Below are 26,742 nucleotides of genomic sequence, written 5' to 3' on the forward strand. Positions count from 1 at the left end.
TTCATTGATCATTTGCTACCATCGTTTAATTTTTCTTCTATTTTCCTTTTTTATGTAAACATTTTTTACAGCCAGACTGTTCAGAGTCAAGTGTACCTGTTTGATGCTGGTGTGATCAGACTAGATGACCTTCACGGTCTTTTCGATCATTCCTATCTAATACCGAATACTGTGCATGCATATGACATCCTTTTTGGCAATTCGTCCTCCTTTACAGCTAAGATAATGGAGCAATTCGACTGAAAATGGGCATAGATGACGCTAAATAGGAAATTCGTGGTTCGAAAGTGACGACCCTTTCTTCTTTAGTCAACCCACCAACAATTTACAGCAAAAATTTGATCAAAAAAGTGTCCTACTTCCCGATCCCAAAATACCGTAACCCTAGTTAAATAGCATAAAGAGCACATATTTGAACTTATCATATCTCCCATTATGTATGCCTTCATAATGAGCGATACTGCGACTCTAAGCATATTACTCGTTTCCGGATCGAATCACCAAGGTATTCGAGCCAATGCTTACATATTACACAGGAGATTCGGACCAAACTAGACTCACTCTAACCATCGATGATGGAGAGTCCGTTGAAACAAAATTGCCTCGGTGTATTTCAACATTAAATGCACGGTTCTTTCGCTGTAGTCCGGAGCTGTATTATTCGGATAGTAACAGGATAACATCAATGACATAAATGGATGTCAAGACTGCGCCGTCCATGAAGAATTGAAGGTTATTCGATCAAGTCGCAGAACACATTTAACGCTCGCCCCTTCTCCCCCGTGTCAAACACATTCGGATTTGATCCAGTAGCCAGAACATTGACGGCCTTTGCTCCCCTGTAAAAATCCAATGTTGACGTTTGGTTTACGGTCGACAAAATATACGTTATCCTTCTCTAAATCTAATTGTGTTTGCGCCGTGAGCCGCGTTCAACATAATCTGTGAGAGTGTAAACCATTTTTGTGATAAGCATTTTTAATCGGAGCGCGAACTTGGCCTATGTCAGCGAATCGGAATTTTTTTCTGCCCGTAACATAGTTACACCAACAATGCTTGCTAACGTAAATCGGGAAATGCAACAACGCAGACAAAATCGCTGGTCTAATCAGCAAACAATTGCCGAAATGTGGGCAACTCAATGCGCAGTCAATACTGAGTAGCCTACCTCATTGCGCTGGCCGTAAAGGCAATTAGCCTACTGATTGGCTGCGCGCTTTCTCGTTTGTAATCATCATTCTTTTCTGCTGACGGTTGACACATTCGTACTCCAGAACTGTCGCGCGTGTTACTTTCCAAATCGTAGTTTCGTTACTCTCATAGTGCATTATGCGCGAATTACGTTCGCAAATATTGACGCTAATTCTCAGTGGCACAAATTCTGATTTTATTCGATGCGTTTCAACGGGAAGCTACATTCCAATAAATTGATCGCCGTCGGACGGACTGGTACGCAGTCACACTTTTGCGTAATCGCCCGTTTCAGATGCAGCTTAATAAATTCGACTGTATGGCTTGATAATGAGTGCAGGGCCGGTTTTGAAACGTCACATGAGTGGCATGTAGTAAAGTGCGTTCTAGTGCGACTATGACGTCATCCATATGGAGTGATTGTGACGTCATATCATTCCGCACGCCCCCACTAAATGATCAATCAATCATTTTTTTTTATTTGTCACACCGGCGAAAATCCGGTACGGACCAGGATGACGACGAGAGGCCGCAAAGCCTTGGTACACCGTCGCCACCTGTAAATGACAATTAGGCGCCTTCCAAGTTAGCGGTTCGTAGCAATGATCACTGTGACTATAAGACGCCTGCACTGCGCCTTCGGTCATGATTAGAAATGGATACGTCATGGTTCTTACCTCGTCCATACTTTTAAGAACACACCGTCTGTATTGCTCAGGCGACGAATGGCACGACGAGGCGGTATGATCAGTTTCAAGCCATTTTGAAGAGAGAAATGCAGAATCGTCGGGTCTCCCACTAAAATCAACTAGATTTGGTCGACGCGTCGCATACATTTATCGGAAAATAGGTTGCTTTTAAAATCGTAGATGTATGTTCGCGACAACACAAACTGCTTATTATGACTCCATGTGGGCTATTTCACCCAGCTGCCACGAAAATGTCACGGTCAAAAGCGATACAACCAATCCCAAAGCTACTTCCTAGTATACAGTAAGTGTAGTTCTGCGTAGAAACTGATATGCAGATGTAGAAGTAGCCTGGAAACATTCCCACTTCACTAAGTACTGGGAGTAGGCTAAACCTACTTTTTGGTTTACGAAAACATACCCCCTTGAGTGTATACTGACAGTAGGCAAAATCCACTTGCAGAACTCCGAAGTAGTAAAAGTACTTCGTTATTGACCGCGTCCAAGTATCAGAAATCGTAAATCCACTTTATCCACTTACGGACGATGCCTTTCACTTTTTCCGGCGTCTCCCCCGACAAGTCATGGTAATAGTCGGTATCGCTACCGACCGGTTTTGGTGCTTCGCGTTCCGCGAATTTCAGTCCGAGGCTCTTCCTGCGCGTCTCCAATATGGTCATTCTTCGCCTCCTGGCCCCTTCGTGTCGTTCGAGGCGAAGCGCCCTTCTCGACTTGTATTTGTGTTTCTCCTTTTTATACCTATATACCACAGAGATGAGAGGACTTGCCATTGTAATTTGGTGTCCGTCTCGGAATTCATAGGCAGCTGAGAGTGACTCTCTAATCGCAATAATACGTCATATCTCTGGCTTCCACGCTGGGCGCTCAGCATTTCCGGGATAGCATGGAGGGGTGGTGCAAGACTTACAAGTATAGGGTTGCATTTAAAGCAAATAGTTTTCAAAACATTTTGTTTAATACATGTTGCAAACACTGTATTAAGAAATGCCCTTTAAAAATTTTTTTCAATTCTTCCAAAATTTGTAGTATTAGTATGAGCCTACGGACGATTTGCACCCGATATAATCGACGTATACGATATGGTATATGGTTGGAAATCTCGAAATCGTCGTCGGTTCATCAGTTATAGCACGTAGATATAGTTCATTTGTACGGAATCGATGTTCTGATGATGACGACCGCTCACCGTCAAATGTTGCATAACGATACAGTCCTGGTCGGAGATATATTTTGGTCCGTTCGAGACAGGGGTTGGAAGACTTTTTCGTCATGGAGCCCTATATGTCCTATATTTACAATGGTCGATCCACTGTACTAAAAATAAATAATTCAAAAAAACAGTAAAAAACATGTTTTAAACACATGTGGTCCATGTGTTAAACATATGCTTGTTTTAAATATATTTTTGGTTTAAATGCAACCCTACGGACAAGGCAGTATCTGCAGATTTCTTGTCCATAAATCATCATCAGTCGGTGTATATACCGTAAAAACATCAAGGATAAAAATATATAACGTCGTAGTACTATTACTTAATGTGCTGTACAATGTACGTGCTAATATTGCCGTTACTTCAGTCAGGTTTGATGATCAAAACATAAAGCCCTGGACTTATTTCACCAGACTATCAAATACCGACGTTCATAGCGACACAAGGATAACGTGTTTTCTATGTTTCCATTTTGTTTCTATTTCATTTGACTTACTTGCTCCAGAATTGCAGCAGTACCGGAAACGTCTCGATTACGGCGTCGTGAAATAATCCCCGATATATTTCGCCCTTCTTTTGGGATTCTATGATTTTCTCCACCGCGGCGTCGTTCACGTTAACCTGTTGTGGTGTTTGTAATCGTTGTTTAGGTAATTATTACGTTGGTTTATATTGCACCCACGGTCGTGGGTAAGCGTACATTCCTGATTTATCTAAATGCCGTTAGTATCACCGAAGTGTAGGCCTACTTAGCGTTCTACGTTCCTGGTCATTGCATATAGTCAGGACACATGTTGACGACATAGCTAGGAAACTGTCCTATACTTGATGGGGATTTCGCATTAGAGCTTCTTGGAGATACAAAACTACAATATACAATTGGATAGTACATTCATGCTGAAACAAACCTGAATATTTTCGGCTGACACTCGTCAGGGGTAATCGTCAGCAACTAGTAGAGAATTCAAAAGAACATTGTATATCAATTCTATATGTGATACGTTATAAAGTCCGAAGCTAGAAATACCCGAAGTCGCGGCAGCACGTTAGAATCGAAAAAGCATTCCACTATAAACTTTGCTTTAAGAATCAAGATTTCGTGGTCGCATTGCTGTAGGTTTCCCGACATGAGAAGTTCCTCTGCGTTGTCCATCATCGCTACAAACCTGTCGAAATCGTTTAAATGTGAACGAAAAACAATGAACAAGGACTGCTGTTCAAAAATAACCTTTTTCTTCAAATTTTACCGGCTATTCGATAAAACTGTTGGGTTGGCTAAAAAACGCTGCACACCAAAGTCGGTTCAATTGTAACGTGTAAAGTGAAGAAGAAAGAATTTCAAATTTAACATACAAATTTAAAATTGCATTTTAAAATTACACTGTAAACCCCAATTTTTTTTAAATTATCTATAAACCGACGTACAACAAATTTGGATCAATTATAACCAGTAGAAGTGGAAGCGAAATTATTGAAGTATAAACTTTTGGATTTGAAAAAATATTATTCACGGTGGCAAATTCTTCAATTGTTTATTATTGATCCACCCACCGTATATACGATTATTTCAAATCCTAAATTTTGATCATCAATAACTTCGCTTCTACTGGTTGCTATGCATCGTTTTTGTAGACAAGATGACAATTTCATGGAGTTGACAGTAAAATTTGAAAATTAATTTTTTTAATAAAACTATTTTTTGAAACTATCATATATTTGCTTCTACTGGTTGGAATTTAGCCATATTTGGTGTGCACCGTTTATTTTGTAGCCAGCCTAACGATTTTATCAAATAGCCAGTAAAATTTGAAGAAATAAGTTATTTTTGAGCAACCCTAAATTGATCATTGACGAAAGGCAGCAACAAATAAGCGTAATTGACTCACCGATGGCCAGTGTGCTAATAGTGTACTTTATTACAAGACTGATTTAATATATGCATTCAATTAACTAACGTCATTGCAAATTTTTTTCGTCGGCCATCGTTGAGAAATCTCATGAAAGATCATGGGGTGCGAGCGCGGGAACGCAGAGCCAGACACTTGAAATCTGAATAGATTGTGACGTCACAGTGTTGTTATTGCGAATAATGGCACTGAAAGCGTACTCCTTACAAAGGAAGTGGCAGGTACTATCCGCTAGAATAGATAATTCTGGAAAATAGGGTATTAAAATAATATTTCCTACTACAAGGCTTGTCGAGGCATGACTCAACGCTTGAATGACCTGCTGATTTCCATCCACATTGCAAGATCGTTAGGCAGATTGTCAAGGAATATCTTCTTCCCGGCCACCTGAAAGGTCGCTATCCTCTGCGTGGTTTCAAAGCCGTGGCCTTTTATAATTGCAGTCTGATTGAGTGCCGCGTCGGAATCTTAAAATTATTAAAATTCATTTATAAGCAGATTGCAAACATTTCACTCATGGAACATTTGGACATGTACTCGATTTATGGGAGGCAACGAGCGGATGAGAGATGCAAAAGAGGTGTGCAACACTGTGATATGCTATAAGTAGAAGGTTTTCGTCGTTCATTAGATGACATGACTCAGCCATGTAAGCAAAGCTTACGTTACTTCTTCCTCTGATTAGGCCGGTCAGAGGCTGAAGACCGTTATTTATTGATGTCGTTTTACGTGAGCGTTGGTGTCGCTGCGTAGGGTCAGGAAGTCGGGAATAACGGCGAATAAACAATCAATTAAGAGCTAAAGAAATTAGTACTTTTCGTATTCTAAATTTCCTTGTCGTTCTTCAGTTAACTAGAGGTATACACTATACACAAAGTACACATTTCTATGTCGGCCTGCTACCACCCTCTCTGGTGACACGCACTGTATGTCTCTTGCTACCTCTTACTTTGTTCTGCACAACAGTCGACAAGTGCCGGTCGCTTGCGGTTCAGTACGTTTATGCTAGAGTCGGCATACTTTGACCAACCGACCACACCCAGACGACCAACTCTTTTATGGCCAGAATATCACGCAATTTCGTGATTCCGTTCGCTTGAATATGGAGAGGACGCAGGTCCTCATAACATAATTTCATGAAAGTGCTGCTACTGCATACCACCGATACTGACACAAGTTGGCTTTCACAATGTTAATTGATAGAGATAGAGGAAATCTAGTACGCCTAGCTGGATGATTATATTCCAAGTCGAGTATTAAGCTTTAACCGGAGTATTCCAGCACCACCTATTATGACGTCAGAACAGTAATAACGACAACTTTAAATATTTTAGACTATAATTTTCGTCGGCACAGTATTACTCTTGGTGTGAAGGCGTATATATACGACTATACGCGTATACATTTCCATTACTCTGAAAATCGACTCTAACATCTCGTCTTAAATCATTACAATTGATATTTGAATCCTTTTGCGTATAGTCCTGCCCATGACATAGGACTTTACGGTACTAATTTTCCCCTCCAAAAATTCAAACACCATAGTGTAGTGTCGCCCGGCCTCCTCTTTTCTACCATTCGTAATAGTAGCCAACCCGGATTCGTCTGCTGATGATTTACCTCCTACGGCTCTGTTCTGATCCGCCAGTCGCTCTAAATACTTTCTAAAACCTTCCGCAATCGCCTGGTTTCTCATCGATTTTATGAAATTCGCAGCTCGCCTGATGAAATCTCCCAACACCCTCCACGTATGCGTCTATAACAGCAGTCGCAAACGGTCTAGTAATTGCTCCATGATGATGTCACAGCCGTGAATTTTCATCCACGAGCCGATCGTCACATGAGCTTTAGATCCACACACCAACAACCTTGCTTTCACCGGTACCTCATGTATAACGTAGGCCGGTGGCGGCGCCTCCTCTTCTTCTTCTGGGATGTCAGGGGACTCTTCTGGGAACGTTTGCAGATAACGTTGGCCCCTGTTGGTAAACGATGTATGTTTCCATGTTTGATCAATTTTATCGCTATGCTAATATTTCACCAGTTTTTCTCCATGCTGGCGCAAATAAGTCCTTGCGCCTCGGCTAGCATGGAGGTGGTTACTTTTCTGATTTTTCCAAGCTCTTTTATAAGTTCGGCGTCGCATTGCAGAAGTATGCCTGAAACACATTGATTTTAGGGAGTACGGTATGTAATCACAATATTAAAATCGGCGATCGATTCAACTATTTCGTTAGCATCGTTGCGTGTAGAGTTGCAACTTGCAAGGCCTATACAAATTCAAAGCGTTAAGGTATAGACACCACATTGTCCATTGGCACATGCAATATGAATCTAACAAGTAAAATTGGCTGAAATCTTTAATCGCAAAGTTGCCATAATGTTTGTTCAAGTACATTGTACATTGTGTAGGTGTTCAGCTACACACCACAAAAGGACGTTGTCATATATGAGTTCCTGCACATATTATTATCAACTATTGCCGCTAGTAACGTCAATCATATTCAATTCAATTCAATTTATTGCTGAAAATTTTATCATTTCCATACACCTCAATCAAGACTGCGATACAATGAAAGATAGGCAGGTGTCGAAACGACTTGAAATAGTCTTTGAAGTCAGACACCCACTTGGCCCAGGCGATGTAAAAAAGGATGCATGCACAGTATGCACACTGCATGAAAAGTAAAAGAAGATAATATAAAAGGACAGGTGACAAAAAAGTGGCATGAGTCGGAAGGCGAGATCGATATGTCAGGTCGTGGTCCGGTAAACTAGAGGGCTAACTATTTTAGAAATTGTGTGTATTTCGACTTGAATGTGAGCATGGACATGCTCGATGACTGTCGGATAGCCGGCGAGATGTTGTTTCACAAATCAGGTCCGGCATATTTGATAGAGCTATGATCTTTTTTGTCTTCCAAACGGTAATTGGACGACGTGGGCGCGTGTGTGTCGTACTTATGCACTTTTGATACCGAGGTAAAGAAGTTGTTGAAGTTTTCGGGGCAGTGGCATACGTGGAACTGATACATAAACTTGGCAATTTCTAGCTTCCGCATATCCTTTATGTTTGGGACACCAATTTATCAGAAACGTGCGCACATACCTCCTCCAGCGACTCTGCTGAAAAACTTTTTCATTATGCCTTTAGCTTTTCGCTGACGAACATTGCGACTCTCAGTTCGCTTCAGCAGATCCACGCTCTTCCAGAAAAGCAACGGTGCCTCCGAATCGTGCGCTTTCATATAGCGCTTGAAAAACATGTAATGCACGGGGTCTTTCAATATTTCCATGAAATTTCTAAAGAGACAGATTTCGGCCTCTATTTGAGTTCATATATCTAACATGTTGTATCCTCACTTTGGTCTTTCTCTGGGCCGTTCTATGCGAACCCCGCCTTTAGTCATTGGTCTCATGAAGAGCGGTTTGCGGATCAAGCGATAGGTTGTGTCTCTCGCCTTGTACTTGCTGTAATCAATGCCGTGCCGGGGATATTCCTTGGCGCTCATCCTCGCAAGCGACTTGGCATCGATGTCAGGCACTGGAATATATGAGCTTTATATTGTACATCGCATGTTCAGTTTGATTTCGATGCATTGTATACTACACGTGATTGCTTTGGCTCTTGTCGTAATCGAAACAATTATACCAAGGGTCTGACTCGATTATTATTAAATTATTGATTAAATACAGCATGGTGGCATATTTCGTTACTTGGAGCCGAATTCAAATAAAACCAAACGTAATTTCTCAGCATTTCATTGAATTAGGCCGTTGTTTCATAAATCGCATTGGCGATGATGGTGTGACATCTTTTGTGACAGAGGGCCTGAGAATTCGTATTTTAGTGTTTAAGTATATTGCCTATCTCAGAAAGTACGGTATCCGCAGTTTTCTGTTCAAGTAGCATTGGTAGATGCACGAATAATGATAGCAGCAACCCCCTAATTCGCTGTAATGGCAAGAAGCTGCCATTACATACTTTTAGGGGCTCTCCCCCCAATCGTAGGGACACCACTGCGTAGACTTGTGATATTATGTGTACACCGCTAAATTACAATACAATAAATGCAAAACATATACGGTAGCCCAATTCATACTCACGCCTAATATGTCTCTTGGGAGTCTCCATCATTGCACCGTCGTTATCGCTCTCGACCTCGGCACAGAATATGCTGTCGTAATTGTTACCGTAGTATCCGTAAGTAGCGTCGTACTTCATCGGACAAGCGTGAACGCACATCATCAACAAGTAAACGGCTCGCGATGACCGGTATTTGAAACGTCTGCAATGTTTTTTCCCGAGAAATTCGAGGAGCAGATTTTCCTCGTTGTCATGTTTGTAATCAGAACTCTAAATCGAACACCATTCCGTCAGTCGTAGGAATGCCAACATCGCGTAGCCTAATTAATTTACTTCGCTGACACCATCGGTGGTTGATTCACTCGCTGGGTCTCCAACCTCCCTCTTAAGAATCGGTAGTATTCGAAATTCCTCTGGACAGGATGGATATGAGCTTCTGCGCTTTCCAATCTTCCACACCATGGGGCGCTGAAAACGGAGACATTCAATAAAAATCTTCATAGGCCTCATATCCACACCAATCTCTTATACAATATACAATGTAGATACTAGCCTATACAATACACTGCATTGTGTTGTATACAAATGTGGGCGTGGGGATTTCTAAACTTATGGCACACAAAACGAAACAACGCGGTAAACTCTGATACCCCGGATATGGCAAACGTCGTGGATGGTTCTCATTGATTGAGCGAACGATTAAAATAACTGTTTAATTAAATCTGTCATATTTCATTTTCGTTGCATATATTTAAAATGTATATTCTAATACAACTAAATTAGAAAAATCTGGCTGAAGATACCCGTACGTTAACTTTTTCCATGTCTCACAATTTGTTATAAAATATTCAACAGAGGTATGTGTTTGCACAGGCCCTATGTCAGAGGTGGTCAGTAACGAAGTACTTCTACTTTTTCGAAGTACTCAAGTAGTTTTCCTCTACTTCTGGTACTTACTCAAGTAGATCTGATTTTCGCTACTTTTACTTCTACTTCATAATATTTTGTGATCTACTTCCTTACTTTTCACTATTTTCAGTTTTCAAGTGGAAGTAGATTAACTCACCAATCAGGAAGATAGCCTATAAGGAGTTTCGGGGCTGTTTTCACGGAGTATCAACATTTAATTTTCATGAAAGTTAAGTAACGCCCAGAATTTTCGTCGCGGTTCACGCTTAGTGGATATGGAGTAGCCAGTATGATTTCACGAAATTATCGGTGAATATAATTTAGGCGGCGGGTTTGCGTGGTTTTTCACACCGCATCGTCGCCCTTCGCCCATATGAAATATTTCAACATAGTATATATGGCTCATCATAACGTTTGAAACTGATGTTTCGCAATCTAGCATTTACTTATCAAATCGTAATCTAGCATCCATGGCGTGTCCTAATCTGGAAAAGTGGACTCATACTTTTTTTTTAGTTTTAGAGCTGTTTTAGCATACCACCTTTGAAATTTCTGGACTAAAGACATGAAATACATTTTCCGCTATTAGAAGTACTATTAATATTTCACTTTCAATTCCCAGAATCATATACTTCGAGCTCTAATTAACATCAGTTCTTTTGTTTGGTAACATACATGTCGAAGTATAAAAGCAAGTGTAGTAATGCCATTAATTCCCGGAAATAAAGCTACATAATATGGCATTTATACGATCCACCATTTTACTAATCGCGCAAAGTGTTTACACCGTATCCGAAACAAATTCGCCGTTTCGCTCTCGACTAAACTACGGGTCTGCGGGTCTGGGAGTGCGCGATACCATGATATTTTCTAAAATGTGCTGTTCGATTAAACAGAGGATCAGTATCGCATTTCCATATCAATACTATCATTTTCATCCCATGAAGCTGAAGAATGCTTATGCTGTCGAAAATTGGATACCTCATGGTATGCATCAATTTGAATCAACCTCGGTACTCTTCGCATAGCTCAATTTGCACCTGTTGACAATCCATGCGAACGAAGTACGGTCGATTATACAACTACTTACATACTTGGGTAGATTTAAAGTCAGTAAATTCTACTTCTACTTCAAGTAGTTTTAGGTTGCTAATGGAAGAAGTACTTCTACTCGTACTTGAGTAGATTTTTTCATCACTACTTTTACTTCTACTACTTGAGTAGCTTTCTTGACTACTTTGACCACCTCTGCCCTATATACGTAAACAAGGTGTGGTCGAAACAGCACTATACGCAACATTTCACTTTCTATATTCTCTAGAATATTAAAGTTAAGTGTATATTTTCACATCTTGAACGGGTGGTGCCAATTCCAGTTGGATTCTCATATTCTTGGATTGCTAGCCTACGAGAAAGCTAAGCCTAACTATTTTCGATTCCTGACATATATCATTGGCATCACTCACGGCAGAATCGAAAAAATCTTTTCTGTCCTCCGAAGCGTATGCTATCCACTTTCTCATCAGATTCTGAAAGACGGGCAACATTAATCTTGATTGCTCCTTCTCATAGAAGGGGGTAGGTTATACATACCTTCTGAATCTGCTGCTGAACTTCCAGTAGTCTGTCGGTAATTTGTGACGCAGACACCCTCGCGCTCTTGTCCCATAGGCGCCGAAGATCGTCGGTTTGAGGAAATGTTCCCGGCGCCTCATCGCGAAAATATCGCCGCAGAAAATGGTCGTGCTGGAACATTGCAGTTTATTATCACAAAAATTCTGCCACTTTATTGTACATGGGAATCCAAATAACGAATACAGTGATATCTATAGAAAGATATCTTTGAACCAATACATATTATGATATGAAAAGCCGGTGTCTCTTTGAAGGGGGATGAGCGATAGGGGTATTCAAAAATGGCTTTTTTTCTCAAATCATACTGGCTACTTGGTAAAATTGTTAGGTTACCTAATTTAAGCCTGCACACCAAATTTCGTTGAATTCCAGCCAGTAGCCGAGAAGAAAGTTTCGATTTATTATATAAAAATTAATAATGAAAAAATGGAAATTTTTCTGTTCACCTCATGAAAGTGTTACGTTGTCTATAGGAACGATGTTCACCAAATTTAGTTCAATTCCAACCTGGAAGCGGAGTTATTGCCGTCGAAAAATTTTGGATTTGAATAAAATAGTATTTACGGTGACCGAATCTTTATTTATTATAGTTGTGCTCACCGTAAATACTATTTTATTCAAATCCAAAATTTTTTGACGGCAATAACTCCGCTTCCACTGGTTGGAATTGTACTAAATTTGGTGAACATCCTGTAGCAATGCGGCTACTGGCTGGAATTAAACCAAATTTGGTGTGCAGGCTTAAATTAGGTAACCTAATAATTTTATCAAGTAGCCAGTATGATTTGAGAAAAAAAAGTCATTTTTGAATACCCCTAATGAGCGATGAGCATCATCGAGCCACAGTTGATTAGAATTGTATCACGCTATTTCAAAAACTGAATTAAAATGCGAGTTAGTGCATCAAAATGCCGGTGCCGGCCGTGCCTTGAATGAACGCTTGTAACGTGCGCTTACACGCGCTATTACCTCGAATAATCGACAGATCAGGAATCATATAGTAAAAGACATCGGTCTGGTGTAATATGGCCAATTGGCCACTGTAACCAAAACACAATCGACAACCTCTTAAAGTTTCGCGGAATCTTTGTCCTGCCTGGGAGCTATTAACCCCTCCTGTTGCCGAGATTGCAATATCATGTGATAGATTCTTAAATTTTGATCCGTATAGTTCAAGCAAGCTAGATTATGTTCCAAAGTAACTTATAGCAGAAGGTAATTAATAGACCGTGTCGCACAAGTCCCTTATGGGAGATAGTGCCACTACTACTTTTTGCAGTACTACGAATAATAAAAGTGACGACTGTAGTCGAAACACTATGAATACCTAAACAACCGCTTTGAGAAAATGCAGAGTTGAACACAGTTGACATCACAAAATCAAAGACGACAACTGGTAGTTGTGGCGACATGGTGAACCACGCCACAGCCAGTTAGCTACTCTTATGAATTTCGCATAGGAAAGAGTGCCTTTATCACTTCTTGAGTAGCACTCATCAGGCTACCGAAGCCAAATCACTAAATTAGCCTGTTACAAAACCCACACACCTCTTTCGATAGATCCGAAACAGACAAGGACGAGTGCTGCCTGCGAAAATTCTCCACGTCTTTCCAATAATCCATGAAGCAGGTCAACGAGCTTCCTTCCGTCTCGTACTCGTCCTTCGTCGCCGTATCGCCCGACGGCGAAATCGGTACGCACGCAGCCAAGAACTGGCGGTACACAAATCCCGACAGCTCATCCGATATTAGTATCTCGGATATGACATCCTGGTAATGTCCCACCAGGTCCCATTTCGGTTCGCTCTCGTCCTCGACGTCGACGTAGTTCTGACTCATGAAATTGATCTTATCTTGGGGATTGCAGGGTATGGTGGAGAACATGGACGAAGTCATGGACGCGGTAGTCGCGAAACTGTCAGGTGGGCGTACGGTAGGAATATATCTCTCTACTTGATTTGCGTCGCTTGAATCCGTGGTCTGAGCCGTCCCTAAAAAGTCGCGCATCAGCAGGAATATGTATTTGTATAGTGATGAGGTCGAACAGGGTTATAAACAAGTCGCAAGGTGCCGAGTCACCAAGTCCATATTACTTTTATAATTTTGACTCGAGTCAAGCCGAGTCCAAGCCAGAGTGCAAAGAGACGACTGCCAGTGATAGTTGTTGTTGTCTGTTGTATTCATGGTGTTTGTCGACTACTGTGGTCATTCACACCAGGCCGATATTCCTTATTTTTGATTCCGTAGCTGCCGACTTTTTAGCACGGACCACTTTTGGGCTTACGCGGTGAGATGGCGAGGAGCCTAGATAAACCTCCAACACTAAGGTAGGAATTATGGAGTTGACGTCGGTCGGACTCGATCCTACTATACGACTACCCATTGGTGTTGTAGCTGTGGATTATACCACTACGCTCTCTCGCCACCTCCAAGTGATACTGTTCACTGTTCATTATCGAGCTCAAGTCAGGTTCACCTCACTTTTGTAAAACGCTTGGGCGATATCGAATGCATCGCGCTCATGATATAGTCATTTTTTTCACACTTAACATGTTGATTCAAATCGATGAAACCCAGTCTCTGGACCCATATTATTCAAGTATCGTCTCGAGCCTTATGACTTGTTCGAGTTATGCGCAATCATTCGAGTAGGCCTACCAGACGCAACAATACACAAAATGACTCAAGTCGAGTCGAGTCAGTTATTACTATTTTTTAATTACACAATTTACGTTCCAGTAGATTGATTTCACGACTGTTGCTTTTCGTTGGCCTACTCAACAACCCGATATATTTCGTCCCGCATTTGGTTATTGTGAACAACTTATCTGATCATTCCGTAGCTAAAAGTCATACAGCGAGTCAGTTAGGTTAGAAATGTGACTTCCGTTACTACTGCCTACATTTTAGTCTGCGCATAGAATCTGTGAAGTAAAACGCAATGCATGGATAGATCTTCAGCCCGTTCGTGAAGGACATTATCATCTCATACGGCGTTAACCGAATTGCACCGAATTTTGGCGCCATTAGTTTTTCTATCTTGGTCACCAACGTACCTCTGAGGTAGGCCTACTACCTCATGCAGTTATGAAATCTGTGATCGGCGATTATTAACAAAAGAGAGAGAGAGAGAGAGAGATATGATATTCTTTTTCGCCTGCATAATCGAGATGCTATTGACGACGGAGTTGCGATACGGCCGTGAGGTCATCTAGTCAGCGCCCCCGTTTTTTTCTCCTCCATGCTATTCGTGAATGCTGAGCGCCTAGCACGATTATAAATAAAAGTCTGTGACGCCTCATAAAAATATACTTCTACTTTATTTTGGTCCGTTTAAGATCGCTACTTCTACTTGTAATTAAGTATAATTTTCCTACATTTCTTTTACCTGTACTTGAGTGCTAACAATGACTACTTTGGCCACCTATGATTCCAACTATAATCGATATCTGAAGCATCACCAAGTTGCAAAAAATATAACTTGACGCCGGTAAAAAATTCAAAATGCCTGGTTGGTTAACATTGACTGATTCGGTCTTTCTTTTCGACGAACACGACTAACCCGATTCGGTCTCAGCAGATGAAGTGGACTGTGACAATGGATGAACTTTCGCAGGTCTCGGTGAACCGTGTGGTCTCCTTTTCTCCGGCCTGTCCCCGGCGTACGTCATTTGCGCCAGATTAGAAATGTAAAACACGGTAGGCGACAACGGGTCTGCCAACGAATAACAATAACAGCATAAATATACGGACTTGTTTGTCTATGTGATGGTGTGTTGACTATATGATTATTCACATAATGTCTTACATCATATATCGCTAGTATTCTGCGGACTTACGGTACGGCTCACACTAGCTCTACGGCTTTTTTAGACAAGCCCTCTCCAATTAATGTGGAGATGGGTAGCTTGGTCTATGATATGGACACTTGGACAGGGATTTCAGAACCAACCAGCACGGCCGATCTGGCGCTGCATCAGCGGCGGAACTAATCACTATATTTAGGGTTGCATTTGAAACAAGACGTGTTTTAAACGTGATTTTTCTTTTAAATGCAACCCTAACTATATGCCGCTCATAAGCTACCCAACATATTCTCGTCTAATTAGGCCAAATATGAGATATGTTTGCTGGGGTGATAAATGGTAGCAAGTGAATGTACGCCAAGGCTACGGGTGCTACGCGTTAAATATGTTTATACCCATGGGTGGATCTGCAGGTCTGTTTCCATTCGACGAATCATCGCTGTTCCGCCTCTCCGCTTGAGGTGGTGGCAGTCCATCTTCCGAAACTTGCTCTGCAGAAGGCAGCTGCTCCGGGGTGGTGAGGGACTTGGTACTGCTCCGCAGCAAAGATAAAGCCGAGCCGGTGCTGGAGATATCATTTTGGTTTTGCGTAATGCGGTAGGTCGCGCGCTCCTTATTTTCGTCGTCGCTGAAGAAGTGGTGGTGGATGTAGTCGACTTCGGACATTCCAAGCTTTGTTGACGTGTCGCTCCATTCTTCTCTAGGAGTAATTATTATAAATTTATTGCGATATTGAAAGAAGTTCTGGACCTGATTTTGATCGGAAGTAGCCTAGCTTTGTTGAGGAAATGGATAGAGGGTATAGGCTACGTGTATTTTATCATACTCTACTTCAAGATCTTACAGCCGGATTCGTACAAGGACCAAAATGAGAATTTCCCTACAAACATCCCGGAAACTTTCATTTTACTCGAAACTATAAGTCTCCATTTCAACCGCGCGCTACCAAAAGGCTTGCATGCAGTAGGCTATATATATGCTTGTCAATACTTAACAATACAGTATACGCATGAGGGTAATTTACTCTCTGTTGACTTCTTGAATAAGCACGTTTTGCTCTTCGTCGTCGTATCGAAATTCGATCGCTTTCACTTGGTCGTCACTCGTTGCCTTGAAACGTACCATCGAGCATCTCCCTAACATATAGCGCAGCATGTTTTCCTCTTCGTTATCATCCGGAGAAAGTTTTTTACGACGCTGAAAGATGTGAATGCCAACATTGCAAAACTTTGTCGTGATGGGATCGCGATAGCAACGCTAGGCAAACTTACCATGAAGTACAGTTGAACAAAGTTTTTGGCGGTAAATATGGACTATATTAGCAATATGAATATTGAACATTCTAAAGTTTAGTCGCCAAAATACAGAACTAATACCCTATGAATGGGATTTAATGCTTCAAATACCAATTCGATATGGATACTGGGCACATTAAAATCCTATGACTTTTTCAAATTTTTATCACCGTCTTTTTAACTCTTCAACTGGCATTGGCCTATTAACTATGTTATCACTGACTAAACTACTGCATTACGAATAATTGCACTTGAGTATCAACGCGCACTACTTTGACCACCTCGGACAGGCTATACACACGTTGAATAATCAAAATTCATACCCGTAATTTCTTGGATGCTAACGATTTTTGCATGCTCTTGACTTGTCGTTCTTTTTCTTTGCGCTCTTCCGCCTCGGATGGAAACATATTCGGTTGATCTACTGAGGTCTTTGACAACGCAATGACGTATTTAGGGACCCAGTAATTCCGCAGTATCTCCAACACCATCATCTGCAGGCTCGTGGTGCGGGTAAAGTCACATGACCTCCACTCGTCTCCAATGCCATCTGAAAAGTAGCCGCGAGTGAAATTTTATGACACAGTAGGCAGAATATGTATACTTGCTAATCCAATCCTACTTATGTCTACTCTACTTCTGAGATTTCAGATAAAGCCAATTCACATTTCCCTAAACAATTTAGTTGAATAGTATATTCATATTGAAATGAACCCGAATATTTTCGGCTGACACTAGTCAGGGGTAATCGTCAGCAACTAGTAGAGAAATGGAAAGAACATTGTATATCAACAATCGTATCACAAAATATGACGTCACCAGCATGAAATTTCGTGAATGTGAGAGCGTTCAATGTACTATTTTTAGGTGGTACACGAACTCCTTTTGTTGACAGAGTTTTGGTTGGTGTATTTTGATAAAAGTCGACTCCAAGGCACACAAATGGAATTGTGAACGGCCTCGCCCAACGATTCGAAATCGGTCGTCTCGATAATTATTCGCACAAATCGGATTATCTAACAGATGTTTGCCGATGGCAGAATTGATGGCCTTTGATCGATCAGCATCAATCTTAAGCGGATGAGTTAAGGGTGAGCTTTTCACTGAGCGTGAAGCACGTGTTCTGATGAATCTCGGGACATGTTGGTTTATGCGTTCCTGCAGACGTTTTGACGTTCTTCCCACGTAGCCACAATCACAGTGGCACTTATATTCGTACACTACATGACTTTGTTGAAGTGCAGGGATAGCGTCTTTGCGTGTTGAAGTACATTGAACGCTCTCACATTCACGAAATTTCATGCTGGTGACGTCATATTTTGTGATACGATTGCTGATATACAATGTTCTTTCCATTTCTCTACTAGTTGCTGACGATTACCCCTGACGAGTGTCAGCCGAAAATATTCGGGTTCATTTCAATATGAATATACTATTCAATTGTATATTGAAGTCCTGTACCTCCAAGAAGCTCTTCAAAACAATTTAGACAGCTCTTATTGCTAATCCGAGTGTGCACTATTGTACAGTGTGCAATGCCTGAAATCAGTGCTTATATTCCATAAATTTATTGTCGAGGTGGTCCATAACGAAGTAAGTGAATTTTGGATACTTCCTCGAATATTCAAGTAGTTATCTTTTTGGAATAATTCCGGTTATACTTCAGTAGTTTCTGAAGCAAAACTACTTACTTTTCACATGTTAGATTTTGTCATGGCACGACGAATGAATTGACGGCCATTTTGTATCTTTCCGCTTTCAAACAGCATCCAATTTAAAAAATTAAATGTATCTAGCAAAATGTAAAATTATGACTTCTGAAAAACCATTGCCTTCGATTTCATTAACGAAAAGTTGATGTGCGAACACGTCAGATCACCACCATCGAATGGGACTACAGGTTACGCTTATAAACTGCGATGTTTGTCGTTCTTAATTCAAACGATTTTCTCTCGTTGTCTTTAAAGTTGCTCTGAATTTTACAAGTTAAACCATGGATAAGTGACAGCAAGTTCAGTAAATCAGTGAAGCGTATCAAAGTAGTCATAAATTGCTCGAACACCCGCGAAAATTCAGCAGCATATGGTCTGAATGCGAATCAATGTTAATTAATACGAAATGCATACGAACATTTTAGCACGCGAGTTCTTTATACTGCAGCATTTGGTGGTCCCTGACGTCGTATTTAGATAGATTTGCACCGCTTTTGACTCAACAAACGAGCCATGTTGCTCCGATATTTTGAGAGCCGTCACCGGCGATTGAACATCAAAAGGCATGCAACAGTTTATCCCAATCTACTTGTCCAAACTGCTTTTTGGATTATACTTTTCAAACGTTCTAATCTCTGTTTCTAATTGAAGTACTTATTAACGCGTAACGAAAATTACTACTACGCAGACGTGGGCAAAGTATAGTCATCGTAATTTTCTACTCAAGCACAAATAGAAATGGATATTTCCAAGTAAGTAAAAGATATAAGTATTATATGCCTAGATTTCCCTAAAAAACTGTTGACTAAGTATAGTGCAAAGACTAAACTTAATTAAGTACTTCCAAAAGTGGAAGTATTTCTCTACTCTATTTCTACGGTATCTCTTGGAGTATCATGAATAATTACTCCGTGCACCTTTCAATTCGTACTATGCGTTGTGGCAAAAGCCTTCACATCAAAATGACGTAGGCTTTATATAGATATCTTACATGCCATTTCGTTTCCCAAGATTTTCGTCGTAAGAAAAAATCGACTTGTCGTCCGGTAGTACTTGTTTTGAATAGCTCTCAATAACATCGGAGACATTCTGCGCAGCTTTGGAGTAGAATGTTTCTCCTCGTTGTTTCGCATCTTACGGAGCTGCTCGACGTCCATCCAGAACGCGATCAAATGTTTTGCGTATTTGGAACAGGAGACGAACTCACGAAATTTTGCCATTTTGGCGACCCCTCCGAGTCTTGCTATTAATACTTCTCCTGCAGAACAAGAAGAGAAGAACTGCGTATCTGTTTTGCGATGGAAAAATGATATAATAACATCCTTGATAATGTCACCGTAACGTGCCAACCTTTTTCGTATAAAATTGATTTTTGAAGAATAACTTTTTCATGTATTCACATATAAAAGAGTTTTACAACTTTACAACCTAGAGCAGGGGTGGGCAAACTTTATAGCTCGCGGGCCGCTTTCAGCATCTTAATCCATTCGCGGGCCGCACTATATAAAATTGGGAGCATAGACCAAAACGACTATTGGTATTAATTCTATAGCAGTGTTGGGATCAAGTCACTACCTTCGAGTCATGAGTCACCTTGAATCATTGCACATTTTGACTCGAGTCAAGTCAACTCACTTAATTTTTGTAGGTGACTCGAGTCAAGTCATCTGTCTTGTGGGCAATGTTACCTCTAAGCTGCGCGTGAGCACGCGCGCACTGCTGACAAAGTCCAAGCTCACAGAAAAATTGTGGTGCGCGCAAAAAAGCCGAAGTGATGACCTTTTTTAGTCGCTACGCACTGTTGTCCAAGGCACCTCGCAGTGAATTGGTGAGTGTGCGCAGACTCATGATAAATTAGAGGGAACATTACTTGTGGGGTTCACATTACCATGACAGGAACATTCGGTGCCAGCCATTTAGGCGCCTATGGACAATTAAATATATGAATATACATCGATGTTTTCGGTCAGCATAAGGGCAGTCCTTTTTGCCCAAGGTATTCATACTGCGATAGTCTGGCGGACTTCTCGCAGTCGCATGTTACACGGGCTAAGACTTCATATGTCGCGTCCTGGCGAGGTAAAGGTCGACGTCGAAATGCCGATTTCTATGAATCATGCGTACTTATTCTTGAGGGAAGGGTACCCAGTGATCAATATACTTGGCCATATTGAATTTGAAAAAGTTGAATAAATTTTCCAAAAAACACCCCATAATTCATGTTACTTCTCGAAATAATTTTGGACCCTCTTTGAGCCCCCCACCCCACGAATTGGGGGGTTTGGGGTGTGGCAGTTACAGTCCTGCGGACAACATCATAGCCATAGAACAGGGGCGGGCAACATACGGCCCGTGGGCCGGATCCGGCCCGCCAACAGTTTTCCTTCTTATATGATAGTGTGGCCAGCGGCCCCAGGCTTCCGAGATTCCCCACTACTTGCTTACATACGTCAAATTTTAGTGACTGTATGTCATTATACACATGTATGCGCAGCGAGCGAGGGTGGAGCTTACGCGTAAATTCGTCAAAGCGAGAAGACTTATTGCATTATTGGCATTTAAGATGTACTCAACCCTAATGTCATTTGTGGTAATCATGGTGTTTGTCGACTACAATAGTCATTTACGGGTAATTCCAGCCCAAATCAACGGAGGCAGATAACCACGTGTTTCAAAATCAAAATCAAATGCTATTCCCAAGCAACGCAGATCAATTTCAAACTGAACAAAAGTTATTTTGTGAAAATCCATTCAGCGGTTCAGGATTTATGAGGATTTGAAAAAGAGCACTTTTTGTGCCCAGTCAACTATGAAAAGGTATGATTTTTAGAACATAAACTTTAGAATTTTACTGTATGGCTTTAAATGGAGTACATTTTCAGAAAGTACATAACCTAACACTCATTTTGAATATTTCTATTATGATAATAATCTGGCCGACTGGGGATAAAAGGGGGGCTAAAGATAATGATGGAGTAAAATCAGTCATACGTGATGGATTTTTCCAGGCTGAATTGTGAAAAAAGGTATACTTCAAATTTATTGAGTAAGGTATCATATGAAAGCTAAGAACGAGCACTACGCAATAAAAGCAATGCCAGTAGTGATTTCAAGGATCTAAGCTGCGTTATAGCAAGAAAACTATATTCATAAAGTTCTCATGTGTTTAAAGGTATTTTGGGTTACATATTTTACACACCTTCTTGATATATGATTCATTCATACTTCATTAAGCATATTAAATAGCTTGGGGCAGGGCTTACTTAATATTCCTGACATGTTTATGATATTTCCTGACTTCTACACTCGGTGTGATCAACATATTTGTTGGACCATTCAAGTTTGATTGTTTTATATAAGTAAGGACTAAAATGACCAAATAATCGACTTACATTTTACATGATTTTTAATCTAATTGAGTAAAATGGTCAAGAATTGAGGCTTGAAAGATAATTTATAAGAATGATGAACAGCTTACAGAGAATGGCCAATATCGCATCACCATGCAGCCCAAACCAAAGTTTTTCCAAAATTGACGTATCATTACAAAAATTTGGTGACATATCCAAATACAATAACCTCGAAGCTCGATAGTATTGGTAATAGTTTGCCAAATGACACGCCATCACCTGAGCTAGAATATAAAACATCTCACCAAATTTTGACAAGTTGAAGATGGAATTTGACGGCACATGCATAATCAATCTCACCCTCGTTCATTTCGTGGCATTACAGCAACATTACAACAAGTGATGTGTGAAGAAAAGTACCGCAACAAAGTGGGCCTAATATAATTTTTTTTTCTGATATTAACAAACAGCTGGTAATTTAATCTAAGGATAGATGAGGTGCTCAAAGAAAGAACAATTAAATACAAATTATTGACATGAATTATAAAGCATTATTTGCAACCGATTGTGATTTGTAAAGCAATCCTATGATATTTTGAATGATTCTTCTTGTAACGCAGCTTGGTCGTTGAATGTTCAACCAATGTTTTGTTGTTCACATAAATTTTGCATTTCGAAAATGCAACCACACCCAACTTCATGAGTTCAAATTTTGTGCTACGAAACAGCAATATCCCAAGGCACACTCGGTAGTTCTAATATGGAAAAAATCAACCAATTACGAACATTGCTTGGAATTCTGATTTGAAAACATTGGATTTGAAGATTGTGACCCGGTATGAAAATGGAATGCTTATGTGAACTGTTCAATGAGAACTATATCATTACTTATTTTAAACTTTTGCTGTGTAGGCATTTTGACTAGTAATGTAGTGAAGAGGAATGTCATGGTTACATTTGCGCAATACTTTATATAGTATAAGCTTGATCATTTGATCAACAGAGACATCAACTACAAACCACTTGTGATCTATTCAAATTCACAAAAAATATCAGCATTTGCAAGTCATAAGCTAAGAATTCGGGTAACAACGGAATTGATGTAAAGGGTTGTAATGACTAAAGTGACTCGACTCAAGTGGATTTGTGTATTGACTCGACTTGTACTCCAGTCATTATGCATGACTCGAATCAAGTCATATGACTCGAGACTAGGACGGCCGAGAAAGTCATTTCATTGTAACTTCGAAGAATAGTAAATTCACCACATTATTAGTATTTCGTCTATCAGTCCTGATACCGGTACTTGCAAAATAGGGTCAGAAACTGTTAGGACTGAGGAAAATTACAATATTATGAATCCGAGCCATTTTATATCCCTCGAGCAGAGTTGAAAAAAAGTAGGTTGAACAGGATTGAACTTAAGTCGGACTGGAGTCATAAAACTATGACTCGGACTCGGCCATCTACTCAGTGACTTGAACTCGGACTTGACTCGGTGGTGAGTTGAAAATGACTCGACTTGAGTCAAAAATGTAAACGTGAGAGTGACTAGTGATTCGGAAGCTTGTGACTTGGTCGCAACACTGGTGTTGTACAGGAGATGTAGTTGATCCCTGAAAGAAATTTAATGAGAATCTGTGAACAGATTTGAGTAAACTTGCTCGTTCAGCGTTTTCACAATTATGTGAAATCGATTGCCAAATTTTGATGTTATGCAAGTGTTATCGACTGGCCAGATGATAGAATGATTGCTCTACCTGTATGCTATGTAGTTTACCTGTACGTGATTTGACCGCTTGTTGAGGCGATATAGCTTGAGAAAATATTTTTGAGAATATCCCCAAATATTGTGATGGCAATAATACTTCAACTACTACCTCTTAAACAGTGCCCGGGAATCAGATTGTAGCACGAATATTGCCTTTTTATTGATGATTTTACAATAACTGTCTATGTATATTGCTTACTCGGTGATGTTAGAGTGAAATGTTACGTAAATTATAGAACCAGGCACTCCGTCGGCTGTCTCCGTACTCATATTTTTGACTGAATAATAGGATGATTAAATGTTTGATATCACTTGCACCAGGAAATGAAATGGATAGTGCTAGCTAATTAATATACTTGATCACGTAATGGTCGTAACCTATCAAAAACCGAGCAGCTGTATAAATTATACCACTCAAAATACCTTTAGACACAGCGGAAATAGCATGGTCATAGTTTTCTTGCTATAACACTGCTTAGATCCTTGAAATCACTATTGGGATTCCTTTTACTGCATTGTATTTGTTCTTAGCTTTCATATGATACCTTACTCAATAAATTTGAAGTGTACCTTTTATCACAATTCGACCCAGAAAATTCCGTCACGCATGACTGATTTCTTGGGGGGCCCAACTGTTCCTGTTCATTTGATCCATAACCTTCTGGAATATCCAGCAAATTATTATTTACATTGAAAGTTCACCTAACAGAGGTCTCAAAAACGTTGATTCACCCACGAAAACTCAAGCCCATTATGTGTAAACATTACTGCAAAATAAGTTGTTCAGAAAGGCCATTTTGACACGGTTAAACGAACGCAAAAAGTGGTATTTTCATACTACGATAAAATCTCAACGACTTGTCCGATTTTGATAAAATCAAGTTTTTTCTGATCAGGCGATCACTGTCTCCCTCTGTGTGCGATTTGAACAAAATACATGACCATAGGGTTATCTTTTGATAAAAAATTCGTTGATTTGGGATGGAATTACCCTTACACCAGGACGATATTTCTTATTTTTGATTCCGTAACCGTCGACTTGTAGCATGGCACACTTCTAGGCTTCTGTAAGACACCGCTTATGCCAGGGGTCGCCAACTCAAAACGGGTCGAGGGTCACTTTCAAATTTCGTTGAGGCCGCGGGCTGCATGAATTCCATATCGAGATAAAATAGGCCACATAATTGAACAACCACGCTATCTCTTCACCTACTAAACCCTAATGAATTGATATCTTGGTAAATTTGGGGTACTGGGCTTATCGAATGCCTTGAAATCTTAATTAAGAATTGCACAGCGTGTTGATTGATCAGAGAGAAGCAGACATGGTGGTGCCTGTATGACAATGCTGTTCACAAATCCACGTTGTCCTCGTCATTATTGGCGAGAAATGGCTTTGAAGTTACATTGCTGTCGTTAAAATACATTCATTAAATGAAAATACTTCCACAAAAATAGGCGCTGACGAATGTAATATTACCGCATAACGCTTCCGACGACACATTTTGCTGTTATCCCAACATATAGGTTAGAGTGGGGTAAACACCCAGGTGAGGTAAGACGCCCACCATCCATATGGCAGAACAAAGCGAGCGTTGAATGCGTCACAGCATAGCAAAAATCGCCTAATGTTCAGACGAAACTGTCACTTTGATTTCTACGCCCGAATGAAGATTTGTAGCGTTTTATGATCAACAAACAATGGCGACCTCGAGGCTGAAATGTATATAGCCTATACTCCACCCCCACCCGTGGGGTAAAACTCCCCACCCCTTAGAAGTCCAGAAAATATGGATGAGTAGCCGTTTATGGGCACACCCAGGGTGGCTTTTCAGAGAATGCCATTTCTATCAAAATTGGTGCCAAAATTAATTAAGAAACAGAGCTTTTAATGGACATATTACGTCCAGTCTAGTCATTTCTACCTAGCATCTCTTCTTGAAGTTATTCTGGAATAGTGGTTTTCACAGTAGAAAATGGATTTCGTGGTGATGACCTTCACTGGAAAAGATTAGTAAAACAATTAATGAATTTATATTTCAAACGACCCCAACAAAGCGTCTCTAAATAGCAATATGTTTGTATCAGTAGGCTATTGGCAATTTGGCAATTAAAATATGTTTGGACTGTAGGATACTTTATCTCTGACGGCCATTCTATTGATGTGAGTCCTGAGGTTTTATAATTATGAAGCGAAACTGTCTCATGATTTCGCAAATTTAACAAGCAATTCACTTACGGGGGTCAAGGACGTTCTCCATTCCTTCGGTATTCCTGGATGCGATTGCTTGATAGACAGGGGATTCCATCAACAGGTTGCATAGTTTACATTCGTCGCAAACTTTTGAAGACGCGAATGTAGGGAACCGTCGCTTGTACAACCAATTGCAAACGACGTCATTCGATAACGTGTAGGACGAGCGTTTTCTTTTTTGTTGTGGATCGAATATGTACCGTCCCTTTCGTTTCGAAAAGGCAATTTTCTGTCCGAAGATCGGCAGAAAGCAGTATTTGTTGAAGTAGTCGATGAAGACGAAATCTCTGGTCATGAGAAAGCGAAAGTCGTCAAGATCAATATCTCCGAAGAAATCGTGAACGTCTGAAAGTGCAAATCATTGCGAAAAGAATATATAGTAACAGTCACATTTCGATCGCTTACCGAACATATTGGCTTAGCGTTGAAATCTCCGTTCCGTTGTTGCTGTCTGCAAGTAATGCGATACTTTTCGGTTGAAATATGTTTCAGGGTTATTGTGACGTAACATGTGTACAACATCGCCACCACCGCACGTTAGATATCAATGTGAAAACAGTGCAGCTTGTCAGATCGAAACCGAACCATCACGGCCAAATACCAGTCCACGAGTAAGGTCATAACGAGAATTGTAATCTTGTATTGGTAATGCTAGAATAGTAGTAAACTATTACTATCAGAGATGTGCAGTGAGGTCTACGCTTGGTGAGGCACTATATGACGCCTAGACCAGTGGTTCTCAACTGCCGGTCCGCGAGGTATATCAAAAAGATTATATACCTTAATTTCAAGATGCAAGATGTTGAATTGGTGAAACAAATAAAACGAAAATTTTTAAAAACTGATGCAGAACTTCGTGAGGTATGATTAGGCCCGGAAAAATGTTCGATTTGACTTGAAGTTCA

The 26,742-nt window shown here is 40.4% G+C and overlaps 2 protein-coding genes and 1 long non-coding RNA gene across 5 annotated transcripts in view; all 3 read right to left on the bottom strand.

Annotated features, from left to right (window-relative positions):
- LOC145457449 (epithelial membrane protein 2-like) overlaps positions 1-26,742 on the bottom strand; it is a 417,463-nt gene that overhangs the window by 191,470 nt on the left and 199,251 nt on the right. The gene's annotated exons all lie outside the window — the stretch shown is intronic.
- Positions 632-26,398, bottom strand: LOC145457400 (uncharacterized). 3 transcript variants are annotated; one of them, XM_080335610.1, is made up of 23 exons: positions 26,243-26,398; positions 25,823-26,182; positions 19,454-19,720; positions 17,074-17,300; positions 16,480-16,652; positions 15,851-16,155; positions 15,212-15,364; positions 13,198-13,640; positions 11,608-11,760; positions 11,481-11,543; positions 9,439-9,573; positions 9,126-9,375; positions 8,382-8,562; positions 8,128-8,321; positions 7,060-7,177; positions 6,880-6,997; positions 6,639-6,774; positions 5,338-5,485; positions 4,139-4,277; positions 3,608-3,732; positions 2,422-2,639; positions 1,869-1,989; positions 632-839 (listed from the first exon to the last, which is right to left on the bottom strand). In XM_080335610.1, the coding sequence occupies exons 1-23, from the start codon at positions 26,247-26,249 to the stop codon at positions 734-736; spliced, it is 4,140 nt and encodes a 1,379-aa protein (XP_080191736.1). In that variant the 5' UTR covers positions 26,250-26,398; the 3' UTR covers positions 632-733. The 3 variants fall into 3 exon arrangements, with proteins under 3 accessions (XP_080191736.1, XP_080191737.1, XP_080191738.1); XM_080335611.1 differs by having other exon boundaries at positions 6,904-6,997; positions 26,243-26,397; XM_080335612.1 differs by lacking the exons at positions 632-839; positions 1,869-1,989; positions 2,422-2,639; positions 3,608-3,732; positions 4,139-4,277 and adding an exon at positions 4,317-5,160.
- Positions 24,811-25,809, bottom strand: LOC145457453 (uncharacterized). The gene is made up of 2 exons (XR_013920877.1): positions 24,879-25,809; positions 24,811-24,840 (listed from the first exon to the last, which is right to left on the bottom strand). It is a non-coding gene; the product is annotated as an uncharacterized LOC145457453 (long non-coding RNA).

The sequence above is a fragment of the Botryllus schlosseri genome, chromosome 15, assembly GCF_051294905.1.
Source record: "Botryllus schlosseri isolate E-star chromosome 15, Bs_hap1, whole genome shotgun sequence".
In the NCBI taxonomy this organism is placed as follows: Eukaryota; Metazoa; Chordata; class Ascidiacea; order Stolidobranchia; family Styelidae; genus Botryllus; species Botryllus schlosseri.